General features: G+C 59.3%; 1 protein-coding gene across 1 annotated transcript; it reads left to right on the top strand.

Annotated features, from left to right (window-relative positions):
* Positions 1-3,501: 3,501 nt before the first annotated feature.
* On the top strand, positions 3,502-17,949 carry SLC17A9 (solute carrier family 17 member 9). Its single transcript, XM_081557686.1, has 13 exons — positions 3,502-3,639; positions 9,195-9,392; positions 9,623-9,762; positions 11,507-11,606; positions 12,932-13,062; positions 13,569-13,665; positions 13,835-13,931; positions 14,524-14,611; positions 15,254-15,288; positions 15,676-15,791; positions 16,400-16,455; positions 16,601-16,630; positions 17,010-17,949. Exons 1-13 carry the CDS (start codon positions 3,581-3,583, stop codon positions 17,171-17,173), a joined length of 1,311 nt encoding a protein of 436 aa, XP_081413812.1. The 5' UTR covers positions 3,502-3,580; the 3' UTR covers positions 17,174-17,949.
* Positions 17,950-18,556: the final 607 nt, after the last annotated feature.

The following is an 18,556-nucleotide window of genomic DNA, read 5'->3' as shown; positions in this document are numbered from 1 at the left end:
GCAAGATGTGGAGAATTCAGATGGTGCTGTTGGGTTCTTTCCCTTTGTATAAAGAGTGTGGTTCCTTCCCCATGGGCTGGAAATCTTTAAAGGGGCGATTTTGGAGACTTTTCTGTTTCCTCCTTTGCAGTCTGTTTTGTTGTGTTTTTTTTTTCCAGCAAGCATTTCCAGATAACGAATGTTAAGTATGTCTATTTTTCTACTTCGTCTCATTTGGATCTTGCTGTCATGTTTGTTAAAATGTGATGTTTTACCAGGGTAGTTTATTTCTTCTTCTTTACACTTTCTGGTGGAAAGTGCCTTGAAATAAATAAAATGTGACAATATTTTGGTGCTCTGTGTTCCCGATATTGTGAAGTCACATGAGAAATGACCCCTAGTTTGGATTCTTCCGAAGCATAGGGATTATTGCAAGGCACATGAAAAATACTGTATTTTGTTATTTGAACTAAGGTTTCCAGCTTCTAGAAAAGGCAGCTGTTGGTTGGGATGGGTCCTGGTGTTGACTGAAATGCCAGGGGTGAGCCTGATGGCTGCAAGGCTGGCTCTGCCATCCAGCCAGGATGCCCCCTGAAGACAGACGTGCAGAGTAAGCATGTGGTGGGCAGCTTTCCTAAAGCAGCATGATGTCTGTGCTTTCCCCAAGCACTGACTGGACTGCACAGGGGCCAGAGGTGGCGAGGACCCTGGGGACACCCAGGCCATGGTCCAGCGGGGATGCACTTGACCAGAAGTTGTGCCAAGTGTAGCAGCCCAAGTGTAGCAGCCCATCTGTGCTGCGCAGTAGAGACGTGTCTGGAGGCTGAGGAAGGTGAAGTCACGACATAGCAGTGAGGCCTTTGTGGCGTGTCTAGGCAGCAACACTGGAAGTAAAACTCACGCAAGGTGCACAGGCCCCAAACAAGTAAGAGCCGAGGCCCCAACACCAGTGGGCGTGGCCTGAGCAGCTGTCACCAGCATTGGGGGCCAGGGCTAGTCTCTGTACACGACCTTCTGATCACTCTCCACCTTGAAACTCAGGAACACTGGGTTGGCTGGATATGAGGTTGCTCAAAGAGTTTACTGGAAGCTGGAGGCGTATCCAGCTGCTGCCAACATGAGCATGGCTTCCTCTCGGGTTGGGACACGTGGTCTAGTGGCCCTAGCTGATACCCAGATCTTCTGCCTCATGGAGGATGGCCCTGCCCAGCTCAGAGGCTCAGGAAGGGGTCAGATGCTCACGCCTGGCCCTCCATTGGCCTCTGTGCACTCCGAGCAACCGTCCACCTCTTGTTCCCCACTAGCCAAAGCCTCCTCACCTTGGGCCTGGAGTACTGCAGTGGCCTGTCCTTTGCCTCTGCCCTGGCCACCCTGAGTGGTCCTCACGGCAGCCAGGGTGATCCTGTGACCCCCTGGGGCTTCCAGTGTCAGAGCCCTGGCTGGTCTCTACCTGACCACCAAGACCCACAAGCCTGCCCTTCCCCACTGCTTTGTCCCCCTTCCTGTCCTCTTGCTCACCCACCAGGCTCCTTGCAGTCCTGAAGCTGCTCTGGGCCTCTGCCCACCCCACCCGCATGCCCTGCTTATTCTCTGCTCTCAGACTCGATGTGCCGGTCTTTTCAGGGACACTTCCCAGCCCATCTCATGGCAGAAGCCACCCTTCCCTGTCCTCTCGGTTTCCTTTCTGTGTTTTGTTCATGCACAGCTCCAGGAGCAGAGGGGCTTTGGGTAAGCAAATGACAAATGTCCCCCATGGTGCAGCTCTAGGTTTTCATAATAAAATCACCATCAGGAACTTCCCTGGTGGTCCAGTAATTAAGAATCTGCTTTCCAATGCAGGGAACACAGGTTTGATCCCTTGCCAGGGAACTAAGATCCCACAGGCTGTGGGGTGAGTAGTAAGTCCATGTGCTGCAACTGCTGAGCCTGCATGCCACACCTAGAGAGAAGTCTGCACACTGCAGTGAGAAATCTGCATGCCACAATTAAGACCCAATGTATGGCAAAAACTATTACAATATTGTAAAGTAATTAGCCCCCAACTAAAATAAATAAATTTATTAAAAAAAAAAAAAAAGACCCAATGCAGGGCTTCCCTGGTAACTCAGTGGTTAAAAATCCACCTGCCTATGCAGGAGACACAGGTTGGATCCCTGATCCGGGAAGATCCCACATGCCATGGAGCAACTAAACGAGTGCACCACAGCTATTGAGCCTGTGCTCCAGAGCCTGCGAACCGCAACTACTGAGCCCAAGCACCACAACTACTGAGGCCTGCGTGCTCTAGAGCTTGTGCTTCACAAGAGACACGGCCACAATAAGCCCACGCATCACAATGACGAGTAACCTCCACTCATCACAACTAGAGAAAAGCCTGCATAGCAATGAAGACCCAGCACAGCCTAAAGTAAATAAATATATTAAAAAAAAAAAAAAAGACCCAATGTAGCCAAAAATAAAATTTTTAAATCATCATCAAAGTGTCTGGGGTAGTGGGTGGCAGTGAACTGCCAGGTAGAATTTAGCAAGAATTCTCACACTTTCCTCAGTCCTGGGTTATTTGGGGGAGCACCCCTCTCTCCACACCGTCTTTCTGTCCCATTGAGCATCGTATGGGTGGAAGAAGCGCCTTCTGTTCCGCTAGCGTGTGTGGAGCAGGGTGAGCCAGGCCTGCGGTGGGCACCGCTGCACAGAAGGAGCTGGGGGAGAGGGAAGGCCAAGGCCAAGGGGTAGGGTGTTTTAGGTTTTGTTCAGAGGGCTTCCTCCTGGTGTGACCTGGCCAGGTTCACCAGGCTGTCATGTGGAGGATGGGTCCAGGGGGGTGGGGTGGAGGTGGGGTTGTAGGTGTGAAGAGGCCGCAGCTAGGAGAAGCAGAATTGCCCAGAAGTCCACTTGCTGCCTCTCTGTGGCTGTGCCCACCACCCCGGGGTGTGAAGGCTTTTGAAGTTATGAGAATCCCCCCAAGAGCGAGGATCCAGGGATCCGAGGGCGGGGCCTGGCACCTGCCAGGAGTCAGAACACTCGGTCCCCTCCGTGGGCTCTGGATCGCCAGGCTTCCCCCTGCTGCTCCTGGGTCCCGGGGCCAGAGCCCACCTTCAAAGACTCATTTTGAAACTGGTTCCCTTCCAGTCTTGCTCCCCTTGCAGTGGGTGAGACCAACCCCAACTCTCACCTGAGGTGTGCGCAGCCCTGCGAGGTGAGGAGCCCCCCAAGTGTGAACGGCATGCAGGCTGCCCGCCAGGATCACCGCCAGCTGAGCCCCTCCAGAGCCCCATCCTTCCGGCCGGCTGCAGGGGAAGCGCCCACGCCATCCCGGACGTCCGCGGTGGCCACTAGAAGCCCGGGGCGCTCAGGGGTCTGCCCCGCCCGCGGGAGCGCCAGGCCCGGCCTCCCCGACGGATGTGAGTGGGGCGGGTACCGAGTTGCGGGCCCCGCCCTGCTCGCCCGCCCCCCGCGGTGGCCGTCTGGGGGCGACACGTCCTGGGAGCGCGCCGGACGGAAGCGCCGCTGGGACTGACACGTGGACTTGGGCGGCGCTGCCCGGTGGCTCGGCCGGGCGGGAGCGGCCCCGGATACGCTGCGCCCGCGCCGTCCGCGCCTGATGCAGCCGCCCCCGGACGAGACCCGCAGGGACGCGGCCGAGGACACCCAGTGGTCCAGGTGGGGCCGCGCGCGTCGGGGGATGGTCAGGGGAGGGTGCAGGCGTCCTGGGCGGAGACAGCTCCCGCTGGCGGCACCTTTGCTCCGCCTAGGGGCCACGTACCTCCCTGCCGCCTCCCTTCCATCCAGGGCCCGGTTCCCCAGTGCCCCGTCGGCTCTTTACAGGCCGGGTCGGGCCTTGGGAGGATGGGAGGGCTGGGGGCAGGGCCTCCCAGCTCAGGACCACACACGTTGACAGGCCCTAGCCCCCACCTGTGATCACCCACCTGAGGGCTGCCTGTAGGTGCGCAGTCAGTGGGCTGAGGGCAGGGGGCTATGCTGGAACCTGCAGCAGACACTGACCCCTGCCATCCTGGGCCAGCTGTGTGATGCACACAAGGTCCTCCAGGGGGTGGGAGTTCACCGTACAGGGAGAGCCTGGGCAGGTCATGGCCCTGGGCTGGGGGCTCCGCTCCCCAGCGTGACTCACACAGTGACCAGGAGCAAGACAATCCCCTCCGGTTCTGGGGGGCTGAGGTCCCCAAGTCAGTGAACGTCAGGCCCTATCTCCCCTGACATTCCCCTGCCTCCCCTGAACTGGCCCTGCTTCCAGGGCCGGTTCACCTCCACCTTTGCATCCCCAGGGGCCTGCCTTGTGCCTTCCCCTCCCCCAGCCTCCCAGAGCCAGTCACAGGAAGACCTTGGAAGCCAGGGACTCTCTGGGCACAGGGCCCAGGGACGGGGGAGCTCTAGAGCCCAAATCACACGCAAGGTGCCAGGTGCCCCAGAGGGCTGCATACAGGGTGTATCTGAGTCCCACTCACCTGCTCCCTCCCCACCCTGCTGGTTATCTAGATGAGGCCTCCTCCCTAGAGCTGACCCAGGAGCCAACCCAAGTGGCAGGATCTCTGCAGGCGGCTGGGCAGAGGGCTGGAGCTTCTAGAGAGTCCTGTTGCTTTGCAACAGTCTGGCTTTGCCTTCACCACCTCCCTCCCTCCCTGCCTGGTTTAGAAAGGAGCACCTACAGGCAGGCAGCGGGGTCCTGGGTGGAGTGGTTCACACCTTGTGTGGATAAAGGTGATGAGAACTGTGACAAAGGGTTGTGGTGACTGTGTGCGGCTGCTGACTGCCGTGTGGACCACCCAGAGGCAGGGCCATTCCCCAGGGACATACCTGAGAGGGCAGCCAGAAGCCTCAGCCCCGCTTCTCTCTGGCCCTTGCCCTCTGTCCCCAGGAGCAGGCACAGTTCCCTTTTCTGAATCGAGGGTCCACGTGACCTCGTGTTTGCTCAGCCATGGGTGCTTCTCAGGCATGGGGGCCTTTGGCAGGAAGCAGAAGTTTCTAGAAAAGTTGGGGGCATGGACAAGACTCAGGACTGGGCAGAGTCAGGGGTCTTCGGACTTTTCATGGCTGATCCTGTCATGACCTTACGTGCTCCCAGCAAGACCTGCCGGAGACCAGGATTCTGGGTCTGGCGTTCGGATCAGTTGCCACATCTGAGTCGCCTGCACCAGCAGACTTGCTGGTTCTGTGTCCCCGGCACCTGTGGAGGATGTCCCTTCGCCTGGCCAGCGGCACTGCCTGCCAGCTCAGGGACAGGGCTGCGGGTCCTCCAGGACCCTGGGAGGAAGCCCACAGCACCTGGCCCCCTAACTCCTGTGGGGATCCCCATTCTGGTGCCTTAAGCTCAAGGCCAACCAGTGGTCTGGAAGCTGATGCCTTTCCTGACCTCTCGGTGCCCTGCCAGCCTTCCAGAGTAGGCCAGTCTCAGCCAGCTTTCCCCTGTTTCCAACTGGACTTCACACCCAGAGAGCAAACAGAACCAGGCTCCTGGGGCGCCAGCAAATTGCATCCAAAGGAGGGGCAGGTGTCCCAGGGGCGCGGTCCCATCTATGCAGGTGACCCTTCGTAGCTTTGACCACAGAAAGGAACAAAGCTTCCTTATTAAAGGCACCTTCCAGCTGTGGCTGTTTGTGGAAGTTAGAAGCCCTGCTCCCGTGCTCCTGGGCTCACAGGGCTCACCTTTGGCTGTGGAGGTCACCCTGCGCCAACCTGAGGCTCAGGGACCTGCACTCACCAGTCCTCTGCCCGCTCCTGCCGGCTGGCCTGCCGTGGTGGGCTGGAAAAGTGGGAACAAGAAGGGGGACTTGCGGCGTCATTTCCACGGTCGGACCCCAGAAGAGACAGTCCCTGAGCTCCTCTGGGGGTGGCTGAGCCAGTGCCTTCTGTGGCCTCCTTGGCCTTCCTGATGCCCCTCCCCTGTCCTACCCCCACACCCCACTCACAGTCTGGTTCTGTAAAGAAAATTAGCATTTGGGGCCACCAGGCCCCAGGAGAGTCCTTGACTTTCCCTGTGGGGTTCTGCCCCCGCATCGCCTCTTGAGAGGGGCAACCCCTAGACCTGCCCCATCAGTCACTGCGCTGCTATCCCCACTTCTGAGTCATTCCAGTCACACTTTGCCAACCAGGAAGGAAGGTGGGGGCACGATGGCCTCTCCCTGGTCACTGAGGGTCACTAGGCAGTTTCCAAGGGGGCATCTGCCCCCAACCAGTCAAGCAGATGGCTCCTGGGACTGCAGAATGGCAGGCCTTCCAGCACGGGACACTTTCCCACTGGACTCATAGGAAGCTCTAATATAAAATGCAAATTGTCACAGAGTACCGCCCAGGAGCCCCATCCTTGCCCCTCCTCAGGGCACCCAGAGACCAGAGACGCAGCATGAAATCTGTGGTCCAGTGCACCCGGGGAAACTGAGGCCCAGGGAAAGGGGGGCTCCCCCAGTCAGGCTGGGGCCCAGAGTGTCTCCTTGGGAGAGTTGCTCATCACATCAGACCATTCCCTTCATCCAGAGCTAACAGCACTTTGGATGGTAATTCCCAGACTCCTAACGCAAACGCAACCCTCTGGGGAAGCAGGCTGGGCTTATGCGCCCCCAAGTCTCCTCGAGTGGTGGTCTGTTTCCACTGGTAGGATTGCAGGGCCCCACAGCCTCCAGCTGTGGGGGCAGCAGCTGGATGATGTGGCCCTGAGCTTCCCCCCACCCAGGGCCTCTGCAAGCCTGAGACACATGAAGGCTCCCCATCTCACTTCCCAGCCTGTGGGAAAGTGCACTGAGTTGCCAGGGGGAGTGGAATGGGGTTGGGGAGGAAATGCTGGCAGGTGGACGCTGTTGCCAAGCCTCCCCCGGCCCCACCCCCTCAGTCGACTGCTCCTTGTTGGGGCTTCGGGTGCTGGCAGTCACCATGTTAGTCACTGACCTGTGAAGGAGACAGGCGTCAGAGGAATGAACCCGTCTTCACCGAGGAAACTGAAGCTTGGGAGGCCTGGTGGCTGGGCCCGTGTTCCCCCCACGTGGCTGCACTTGCCCAGGTGGCAGTGGCCATGTCCTGGAGATGATAGACATGGCCCATCGTGCCCACTTACCAGGCTCCCAGTGTGCGTGGCGCCCGCTGGCTCAGGGCACAAAGTTGCACTAAGGGCCTCTGAGGTCTCTTACTCCTGGGAGGCATCCAGGCGAGGGCTCCAGCCCTCCTAGGGCCAGTCCTGGCCTCACCCTGGACTGTCCCCCAAGGCAGCCTCAGCCTGGGGGGATGCCACAGGGAGGCGATCTGCCCCCGTGCCCGGAGATGGAGTCCTTGCTTCTGCCGCCCCTTGGCCCCTCTTGCTGTTTTCAGGCCAATGCCCAGTGAGACAGCCAAGGGAGCCCCCGCCAGGTCCAGGCAGGGGTTCAAAGGTTTGAATGGGCTTGAGGCGTAAGGGTGAGACTCCAGGGTCCTAGCTCATCTGCCAGCTTTGAGGTCCCTGCCCTCCTCTGTTCTTTTTTTTTTTGCGACACCACTGCATGCTGTGTGCGATCTTAGTTTCCCGACCAGGGATTGAAACCCACCTCCCACTCCCCCACCCCCCGCCACAGAGTCCTAATCACTGGACCACAGGGGAATTCCCTCTCTTGGACATAGGTCTGGGTAGACTCCAGCAATTGATGATGGACAGGGAGGCCTGGCGTGCTGCGGTTAATGGGGTCGCAAAGAGTCAGACATGACTGAGCGCCTGAACTGAACTGAACTGTCCGCGCACTCCTGCCGACTTTGCCTGCCCAGTGGCCTGCCCAAGGCCATACAGCACTGACACCTTGGCCCCTTTCTGCCAGGCCTGGGGGTGCGGAGGGGCAGACTTGAAGCCTCTGCCCTGTCTCCTCCACACAACCTGAGCAGCATCTCACCCCACCCCCCGACCTCACCCCGGCCCTAGGAGAACCCTTGCCCCATTTAGGCGGGTGAGCCCAGGTGTAAGCAGGACGCCCGAGACACCCCCTCAAGGCTACCTCAAGGCCTCCCCACTCTCCTGACCCTCCCCACCTCACCCCTTCCCCAGGAGAACCCTTGCCCCAGTTAGGCAGGTGAGCCCAGGTGTATACAGTATCCCCGAGGCACCCCAGGGCTGCCTCAAGGCCTCCCCCCCCACCCCGCCCACTGCTGTGACCCTGCAAGGGATGTCCCCACATTGCACAAAGACATCTCGAGTCACTAGTGGTGCCCTCCCCCAGGCCATTCCCCATCCTTCCCCCACAGAAGGGCGCTGAGGCTCTTCTCTCTCTCATTTAAAAATCCCACCACCCCCATCTTATCTTTTAGAACAGTTGTAGATTGGATCAGGAAGATCCCCTGGAGGAGGACCTGGCACCCCACTCCAGTATTCTTGCCTGGAGAATCCCATGGACAGAGGAGCCTTGGGGGTTACAGTCCCAAAGGAGGGTCGCAAACAGTTGGACATGACTGAAGCGACTTAGTATGCACACACAGATTTACAGAGCTACCGCAAAGCCGGTAAAGACTTCCCTGTGCTCCACACCAGAGTCCCCCTTTCACGTCCCGGATCAGTGTCCATTTGTCACCATCTGTGGACTGCCGTGGACAGTGCTGCCACCGAGCCACACTGTGCTTAGGTCCTGCACTTCCCCCTGATGTCCTGGGACGCCTCTTCCCACCCCCGCCTTGGACCAGGGTCCCATAGGCACTGAGCCACTGGGCTCCTGTCTCTGACTTCTCCTGATTAGGTGACTGATAATTGAGGAGTGCTAGCCAGGAGTTTGGAGGACTGTCTCAGTATGCATATTGTCTGGCAACCTTCCTAGGAGGTTGGGGCTGCCTCCCTGCTGTCCAGGCTCCTCCAAGGGACCTCTAGCCCCCACGGCATGCTGGCCACCTCACACCACTTTCCCCTGGGTCCCCTGCTGAGCAGACCCAGCTTTCCTGGGGGCTCTGGGGGGGCCACGGCACTGCTCCTACCTCCCCTCTGCCTCAACTGGGGTCCTCTTGCCAGCCCGTTGCCCCCTTGGCAGGTTACACTTGGTCCGTGGAAACTGAGTGCTGGTGTCCTGGAGCACTGGATCTCCCCCACCGCAGCTTGTTAACCTGCCCTCACCAGCCACCGTATGCTCCCACCTCCGCTGTTTCGGGGACCTCATGCGTCATTTCTAGCATCTGCCTGTTCCTCCCAGGAGTCACCAGACATGGGCAGGTGGGCGTTCGAGAGGTGGCTGAGCTGTCCCTCACATCAGCCTCTCTCTCCCCAGGCCCGAGTGCCAGGTATGGACAGGGACGCTGCTGCTGGGCACATGCCTGCTCTACTGCGCCCGTGTCAGCATGCCTGTCTGCGCCGCCTCCATGAGCCAGGACTTCGGCTGGAACAAGAAAGAGGCTGGCGTCGTGCTCAGCAGCTTCTTCTGGGGCTACTGCCTGACTCAGGTGGTGGGCGGCCACCTGGGGGATCGGTAATCCCTGCCCCCCAGGCAAGGCTGGGAGAGGGGGCCCCTAGGAAGGGAATGTAGGGACTGGGAGACCCGAGGTCCAAGCGGGGGTGGGCTGGGCCAGCACTCAGCTGTCTCGGGGTGCTTGGCTCCTTGGAGACCCTGTCCCCTCCTCAGCAGGATCTCCTGGTCCGGCCCATCCTGGCAGCCTGGCCACACGGCTCCCCATGGCCACCTTCTTGTCCCCCTTGCAGGATTGGCGGCGAGAAGGTCATCCTCCTCTCGGCTTCTGCCTGGGGCTTCATCACCATGGCCACTCCACTGCTCGCACACCTTGGCAGCGCCCACCTGGCCTTCATGACCTTCTCTCGCATCCTTACGGGCTTGCTCCAAGGTAGGGGGCCCAAGCGCAGCACAACAAGGGATTGTATGCACAGTTGTGTGTGCGTGTGTACCTGTGCTTCTGGGTATGTGTTCAGGCAGATGCTCCTAAGCGTGCATACGTGTCCTCGTGTGGGGGCCTGTGTATGCCGTGCCTCAAACTCTGCCTCAAATCACAGCGGGTGTATCAGCACCCAAGGCTGTTGCTGGTGAGGCCGCGGCTGGTGGAGCAGGTGGTCAGTGGAGGACCATTCCCACTGGTGGGCAGCCAGCTCTCATTCTCACATCCCTGCACTGGTGTTTGTCTGTGCTCTGATGCCTTGGCACCCGACCACTTTCTGTTTTCTAGAGTCACTTCACAGGCTGGCTGGCATGTTCTAATGTCACATGTCCTCCTGCCACAAAGTCTGCTCCAGGGATCTGGTGGCCACCAGGCTGCCTCGTGGTGCTGTCAGCTCCACCACAGGGATGTGCCCAGTTGGAGGCCACACCCCACGCTGGCTGGGCCAGCAGGCAGAGGGATGCCAGCATTCCCAAGACCTCTGGATCTCATGCTTTGGGGACGTTATGCTTCTGGAGAGACCTCAAAGACCCCTGGGGGGCAGGGGGAGTTGGTGGCAGGGTCTCACGCCCTCCCTCCAGGGGTGGGATGACCTTCCGAGCTCCTGCTCTACCCCAGCCTGGCATCTGACAGGATAGACCCCCTTCCTTACCATATCTCCCACTTTCCAGAGCGCAGGCCGGGGGTGGGCTTGCCTCCAGCCCACACCCCCAGGATCCTAGACATCCTGGACTGGGCCTCTACCTGCTTCCTGATCAGCCCCATCGGCCCAGCTCACAGGTGGTCCTGGTGCTCCAGGCAGTCCAGCACCTGTGCTCCTTCCAACTCACCCCACATGACCATGGCTAGTACTATCTGTCCTGCAGCTGAGGCAGGACTGAGCTGTGTGACACCCGGCTGGGGGCTGCCCACTGGGCACCTGGCTGGGCGGCCCTCAGCTAGCTGTTTCTCCCCATCCTCCTAGGAGGCGGAAAGACTTCTCTGTGTGGCCTGTTACAGCGAACAGACCAGGGGTCCAGGGGCAAGTCTCACTCTGGGTGACCAGCACTTGGTGTGGCCAGTGCTGGGTCCCAAAGGAAAGGTGGGAACCGTGTCCTGTCCCAGTGCCCCAGCCTCTGGGCTTCTCCTGGGTGCTTTTGGAGAAAAACCCAGTGTAACAGGCATGAGTTGCAGTTCCCCAGTACAGTCTGTTTTTTTTTTTCAAAACTAGATTTTGAAATAGTTATAGCTTCACAGGAAGTTGCAATGAAAGGTGCAGGGAGGCCCCGAGCTGCCCCCCCCGCCCCCCCCACCTCCCTGCAGTGACATATCCCATAGCTACAGGGCAATGTCACAGCCAGGACCCGGCACTGTGGTCCCTCAAGGCCGTTCAGGTCTCACCCGACATTCGTGCACCGTGTGTGTTAGTGTGTGCACTTGTCACATGTGTGCATGATCCCCAATGTTGGTGCCAGGACTCTGGAGCCCTGTGTCCTTGAGAGCCGGCGTAAGCCCTCTCCGCGCCACCCCTAACCGCCCCAGCTGAGTGTCCCCTTAGCTAAGTGTCAGGAAAAGCCCAAATCCACTGGGCTCACCCAGGGCCCCTGGTGCTTCCACCACATCTCTCATGCCTCGACCTGCTGCCCTGATGGGCTTCGTGGGCCAGCTGGCTTGGGACACAGCTCCATATGGCCCCTTCCTTCTCCACCTGCTCTAGGGGTTTACTTCCCTGCACTGACCAGCCTGCTGTCCCAGAAGGTGCGGGAGAGTGAGCGAGCCTTCACCTACAGCACCGTGGGGGCCGGCTCCCAGTTCGGGTAAGTCCCAGCCTGGGGCTGGTGGGGACAGGCCACTCATGCGAATGCCACAGGGTGATGCAGGTTCAATGATGGTGACACACGGAGAGTCTGCTCCTGGAGGCACTTGCTGCCCACTCTCCCCATCACTGTGTGTGCTCTGTCTTCCTGGGGCCAGCAGCAGATGAAATGGGCTTTGGGGCTCTTGCCCACTTATGTTCCCTTCCATCTGCACTGACAGAACTGGATGGGGGCCGTTCCCATGGGGGAGGTGGCCTGTGTTTGCTTTAGAGGGCACCTATTGTGGCCCAGTCATGACAGATCTGATCCTGTGTCCCTCCCCACTGCGTGTCTCCCAGAACACCAGACCTTCCATGGGGTGTCTTGCTGTCCTAATGGGGCTTCACAACCCCTGGGTTCAGGGCCTCACTTCACTGCTGCCGAGTTCCAGGCAAGAATGCAGAGGGGCCAGGGGTGCCCGTGGGGGTGCTGGAAGCTGCCCAGATGGAAACCCTGGGTGCCCAATGAAACGTGAATTTCAGAGAAGCAATATGAGACAACTCACACCAAGAAAGCTTCACAGTGCATCTGAAATCCCCTGTCACTGGGTGACCTGGACCTGTTGGGTGGGAGCAGGTAGAAGGCAGGCACAGGGAAAGACCATGCCCACCCCCCTCCCCACAGATGGGAAGGTGGAGGCTCAGAGCAGAAAGCAGCCTCCACGGGCCTTGGTGGGAAGCTTTTTCCTGCTTTTTCCTTCTTTTTTCTTCTTTAACCATCTCCTGGTCGAGCCTCGGCGGATGGGGAGCAGTGGGGAGAAGCTCCTTGACAGACAGGCCAGCCTGTTGGCGGGGGGAGGCCCCCAGGACACAGGATCAGCAGGACTTGGGGAGGCAGTTGGGTTTGGAGGTTGTTTCCACGTTTAGAAGTCTTTTTGAAGTTTTATCCTCTCTAATACGAGGAGCTGAAAACAGCGTGGAGGTTTTATGTCAGCAAATTCTTGTCACCACTGTCTTCTCGTTGCCTTTTTTTTTTATTTTGAAAAGATTCACATGCAATTGTAGGCCAACTGAAGGCCTAGTAGGGAGATCCCAGAGCAAAGCAGGGTCCCTGTGCCACGTCATGACTGCGTGGCTGTGCCTGAGTCCACGCCGGCCAGTGGCATCAGAATGCCCTTCCAGCTCGTACCCCTAGCATCCTGCACGGAGCCTGCCCTCCTGGGCAGCTGCTCCACAGATGACAGTGTGCCCTGTTTTCCAGGGACTCAGCTCACACAGGGTGGCGTCCCAGAGGCAGCTCTGGCCCCAGTGAAGCGAGGGTTCTGGCCACGCCCGCTGTCTTTGCAGGACGCTGGTGACCGGGGCTGTGGGCTCCCTGCTCCTGGACTGGTACGGCTGGCCGAGCGTCTTCTACTTCTCTGGTGGGCTCACCCTGCTGTGGGTGGGTTACGTGTACAGGTGTCTCCTGAGTGAGAGAGGTACGTGCTGTTCCCCAGGGAGGTTGGGAGACCTGGTGCCCTCCTGGTGCCTCGTCCCCTCCAGGGAGGGGCCACTGAACCCCGAGAGCAGGTAGGCCCGGGGACCTGGGGCTGCGGCTCTGCCCTCCAGAGAAGGATGCCCCAGGTAGAAAGGACACCTGCTCCCTGAGTCTTAGCTAGGCTACGGTCAAGTCTGGGAGCCGTTGGATGAATGCAGACGTGCAGGGGCCGCTCGACCAGCACAGGCAGTTTGCAGGGGAAGTGCAGTTGGGTGGCCTCTGATGACAGGAGTGGGGCCTGGGAGGTTTGAGAGCTCGGGGGACAGATGGTCAGCACTAATGTCCACCCCCAAAGGCAAGTGCTGCTGACCCCAGGCGCTGGCAGAGAGGGTGTACAGCTCCCACACACAGCCGGGGGCCCACAAGCTGCCCCCAGCGTCTGGTCTCTGGGAGCAGGTCCATCCTCCCACCTGGATGGCTTTCAGGTGGACCTGCCTCCCCCCTCAGATCTCATCCTGGCCCTGGGCATCCTGGCGCAGGGCCTGCCCATGTCCAGACACACCAAGGTGCCCTGGAGACAGCTCTTCCGAAAGCCTTCTGTCTGGTGAGCGGGCTGTCGTGGGGACGGGGTTTGGGGACCTAGATCCACCACTGCAGGGGAGTGGCCGGCGTGGAGGCAGCTCCACTCTGGGCTCCCCGCTCTCAGCCCCTGGCCACCCTGGTGTGGGGAGGGGCTCCAGGTGTGGATGCTGAGCCTGGCGCCCGCCCCCTAGGGCGGCCATCGTCTCCCAGCTCTCGGCGGCCTGCTCCTTCTTCATCCTCCTCTCCTGGCTGCCGACCTTCTTTAAAGAGACCTTTCCCAGCTCCAAGGTGGGTTGGCCACCAGGCAGCTCGCAGGGTAGGGGGCACCGCAAGGTGTGTGCAGAGAGCTGGGTTCCATCCGCCCAGGCTCTGGCAGTTCTGACACTGTGTGGCTCAGCGCTGGCACCTGGGTGCACACAGGAGAGGCCCAGCTGCTGCCCTGTCTGCCCACCCAACTGTGGACAGTCCTTCCTGGGGTTGGGGGGCATGCAGGGTTCCTGATGTGGGCACAGATGTCCTGCAGTCAGCCTGGCTGGCTTCACCCCAGCTGCCCAGCCACCAGACCTCCCGGTCTGGTGACCAGGAACTTCAGGTCACACACTCTGGGCAGGACACAATCCCCAGCTCTGCCTCGACCCTGTGGGGAGCCACAAGGGATGTCCTGCTCACAGGGGATACAGCACCAGTGGGCCCAGCACTCGGTCCGTGTCGGGGATGGATTAGGGTCTGAGAGGCCGGGCTGGGAGGCCTAGCCTGTGGGCAGAAGAGAGACTTACTGCGCAGTGGTCATGGGCAGCAGCCACCCCGCCCCTTTGTCCTCTTCGGGTGGCCAGGTGCCCACTCTGGACGCCTCTTAGGTCCCTCCACTCCCTCCCTCCAGGGCTGGGTCTTCAACGTGGTGCCCTGGCTGGTGGCCATTCCCGCCAGTCTGCTCAGTGGGCTTCTCTCCGACCATCTCATCAATCAGGGTGAGCCCTGGGGGAGGGGAGGGGGGCATCCCTCCTGGGTGCCACTGTAGCAAGGAGGAGGCCACATCCCTGAGGACCGGCCATGATGGGTCCATGTGGGTCCCCAGTCCAGAGAGCCAGCCCCGGCTCCCGGCCTGACAACCACTGGCTGCCTCCAGCCTGCCACCTCCCTAGCCTGTTTCCCGTGAAGGGGACTGAGTCACCGTGTAGCAGTCAATTCTCCCACCTGGGGCTAGACGTAGCGCCCCTGGTGGGGTCAGAGCACAGACCTGGACACCCATGCCCCAAGGATGACCGTCTTGCAGGCATGCTCCCCATGACCCTGCCCTACATGGCCTTAAATGTCAGTCTTGTCCGCCTTACCAAAGGAACCACCCACTCACTGAGGGAAAAGTAGAAAATTTGCAGAAACACAAAAAAAACATTTTGTAACCATTGAGGGCCTTGCTTTGTCCAGCCTCTAAGTGCACACATACACACTCATACACGTGTGCACACGGCTCAGATGACGCAGGCTGTCCCCTGTGAGCCCAGCCCGGCCCTCCTCTCCCCGCAGCCCTGCCGGGTGGGACCCCTCTGGATGCCGTCGGGGGTGGGGTGGCACAGATTGCCAGCGGGACTCTCTGGTCTCCCCCTGTCCAGGTTACAGGACCATCACTGTTCGGAAGTTCATGCAGGTAGGAAGGTCCTGAGACCGCTCTCTCCTGACTCTTTCCTGCTCTCACCCTGTTTTGCTCCCGGGGCCCCTGACCTAGCAGGTGGCTAGTGTGGTGCAGAGGCTGGAGGGCTCCCTGGGTCAGCTCTGGGGACTGGTCTGGCCAACTGAGCCCCTTCCCTGAGCCCCAGTGCCCATTTTGGGGCCTGGATCTGCGCTCATCGACTGGGGCTTCTCTGGCTGCAGCTAGCATGGCCAGCTGGTTAGTGTAGCCTTGTCCTATGTCCTCTGGGCAGGCCCAACCTGAGAGGGAGCCCCACCTGAGCCCCACCCACCCTCATTCAGGGCACCCCGGGCAGCCCAGGAAGGCCCAAGGCTCCCGCCGCTTCCCTGCTTGTTTCTCCCACAGGTGATGGGCCTCGGCCTGTCCAGTGTTTTTGCTCTGTGTCTGGGCCACACGTCGAGCTTTTGTAACTCTGTGGTCTTCGCATCAGCCTCCATCGGCCTCCAGACCTTCAACCACAGGTGAGGGCCGGGTGCCTCGTCCACCAGAGCCCGTACGCTGCCTTTGGGCTCCCGGGTCCTGGGTACGGGGGAGGAGCCATGTGTCTCGGCGTGCACATGGAGGGTGGGCGGTGACAGGTCCCCACGAGTGAGCCACGAGGTGAAGAGGAATGGAGCCAGCGAGGACCTGGGCTTTTTGGGAAAACGAAGCAGTGTTTGGGGAGGGGCTGGCAGAGGAGATGCTGATCTCTGAGCAGCATCCTTTGAACCGAAGGTGGGGATCGAGCCTCGTGTCCCACAACCTGCTCTGCAGGCCCCCAACCTGCACTGCAGCTCAGGGTTTTATCAAGAAAACAGCTCTGAATTGTTCTGAGTTGGAACTTGATGTCGTTTTCCAAATTATTGGGCAGCAAAGTGAGTGTGCACTCAAGCAAGCTTACCTCCCATCTTATTTCATCCTGGGAGTGGGTCCTGAACCATCACCACTGCTGAGCTGGCACTGACCTCCTGGTATGGTGGGCAGGCCTGGCTGGCCTCTGGTATCCAGGTGATCAGAAGAGCTACGGCTGGCATGGTGGGTGGCAGCCATTCTGTGGTCACTCAGCCCCGTTCTCTCCTCTTTCCCGCAGCGGCATTTCTGTTAATATCCAGGATCTGGCCCCTTCCTGTGCCGGCTTTCTGTTTGGTAAGGACCACAGGCCCTCTTTGAATAGGGAGTAGCTGCCCCTTCCTGCTCAGGGCCCCTAGGGCCTACCCCTAGGCAGGTGGGCTGTGGGAGGGTTCCAGTGGGCTTCCACTGACCAATCCTCATTCTCCCTTTCCTATTCCAGGCGTGGCCAACACAGCCGGGGCCTTGGCAGGTGAGAGGTGGGCTGGAGTCCCCTGTCTGTGGGTTTCAAGCTGCCCCACCCCTGTGTCCTCCCACCCTCTGCCTCAGCCCTCAGGATGGGGCATGGTGCCCCTCAGGGGGTCCCAGAGTGTTAGAGCAGTTGGGGGGAGCTCAGACCCTGGAGCTGGCTGCGGGAGAATAGAGCTGCCTTCCGTGGTGTTCACACTCACAGTGACGTGGAGCCCTGCACATATGCGGGTCCTCAGAGGCTGAGGACTGGATTGCAATGACAGGGCTGGTGCCCTCAGGGCCCCTAGCTTCTATCCGCACTGTCCTCGCAGGGGCTGGACAGCCTGTCCTCAAGCCGGCCTGTCTGTCCCCCAACCGGCCTGTCCCCTCTTGTGGTACAGGTGTAGTGGGCGTGTGCCTGGGCGGCTACCTCATCGAGACCACGGGCTCCTGGACGTCTGTGTTCAACCTAGTGGCTGCCATCAGCAGCCTGGGGCTGTGCACCTTCCTTGTGTTTGGGAAGGCCCAGCGGGTGGACCTGAGCCCTGCCCACGAGGACCTCTAGCCGCCCTGACCTACATCCCTGAGGACCTTGGGCCATTGGCAGGGGAACTGAGCCCTGCTTAGGGTCCCCTTTGCTCCTGGCCCTAAAGGGAGGGAGCCTCAGCCCAGGGGGGTGCAGCCTGCTTCCTCCGCCCATGGGGGGTCTCACCCTTCTTCCAGTTGGTGAAACTTCAGTGTGGGTGGATTAGTATCTTTAGTAGCAGCAGCTTCATGACAGACACAGTCTGTTCTGTGTAGATTCATACATGCCCCATGCGGTCATCTCTCCCTGGAGTCATGTCAGTGCAGGGCGGGCGGTCGACTGGAGTCTCCCCCCAGAACCTGCTTGGCTTTGTGTTTCAGCACTGGGGGCCAGATCATGCTCTGGAGGAGGCCGTCCTACGCACTTTAGGGTCTTTGGCAGTATCCCTGGCCCCCACTCACCAGACAGGCCCCTAGTCCCAACAGCCAGCCCTGCCTCCTGACATGACCAAGGGTCCCCACGGGACCTGTCCCTGGTGCCCCATCCTGTGAATCCCTGACGACTGCTGATGGACCGACTCCTCTAGTGCCTCATGAGGGTGCATGGGCACCCCTCCTGGGCAGGATACACCCTGAACCAGTGAAACCCCCTGTCCTCCTTGTCTTTCTCCCTCCCTGTTTACAGTAGAGGGGCCAGTTGTCTTACAGATTAATGATAGACTCTGCAAGATGTATATGTAGAAAAAAGAAACTATAAGAATATGGAAAATCACACCAAAGCCTTATTTAAATGATTACTATTAAACTATTTAAAAAGAAGACCATTATGTCATTTAACACTCTATTTATAAAAAGAATAAACACATGTTAAAGATTTATTTCATTCATTCGAGGAAACCAGCAAGGCGTTACAAATAGTTCAAGGAAAACATCACGAACAGACAGACACACTGATCCACGTGGGTGCTGACATGAATGCGCAAGCACCTCTGAGGTGGGCCTTCCTCGCTCTGCCCCAGACAGACCCTGTCTGCGCGTCTGTGTCAGGGCCTCTTGGCGGTGCTGTCCTCTGTGCAGATTCCAGAATCAGACAAATCCTAATTTTCCATGTGAGCAAAAATTTCCCCTGACAGCCCCCCCCACCCCCGCTTTTGATCGGGAAGAATCAGAAAGAAAGATTCTTGATTACAAAGTGAGTCTGGCCTCTCTAGGTTTGGCCTGATTGTTTACAGAGATGCAGCAAGAATATGAATTTACCATGAAGGTCTTTCTGTTTGCTCAGCTGGGGTTTTTCACGAGAAACCTCAGGTGGAATTCCATTCCTGAGCTGGGAGCCCAGCCCAGAAAGTTTCCCCACAGTGGGGTGCCCTCCTTAGGACATGGGACGCAGGACAGCCGTGGGCTTGTGGCTGTTTATGAGTGC

Source organism: Giraffa tippelskirchi, chromosome 13, assembly GCF_054371585.1.
Source record: "Giraffa tippelskirchi isolate mGirTip1 chromosome 13, T2T-mGirTip1v1.2.pri, whole genome shotgun sequence".
Classification (NCBI taxonomy): Eukaryota; Metazoa; Chordata; class Mammalia; order Artiodactyla; family Giraffidae; genus Giraffa; species Giraffa tippelskirchi.
The sequence above is the reverse complement of the archived record's forward strand: the minus strand, read 5'-3'. Positions and strand labels throughout refer to the sequence as shown.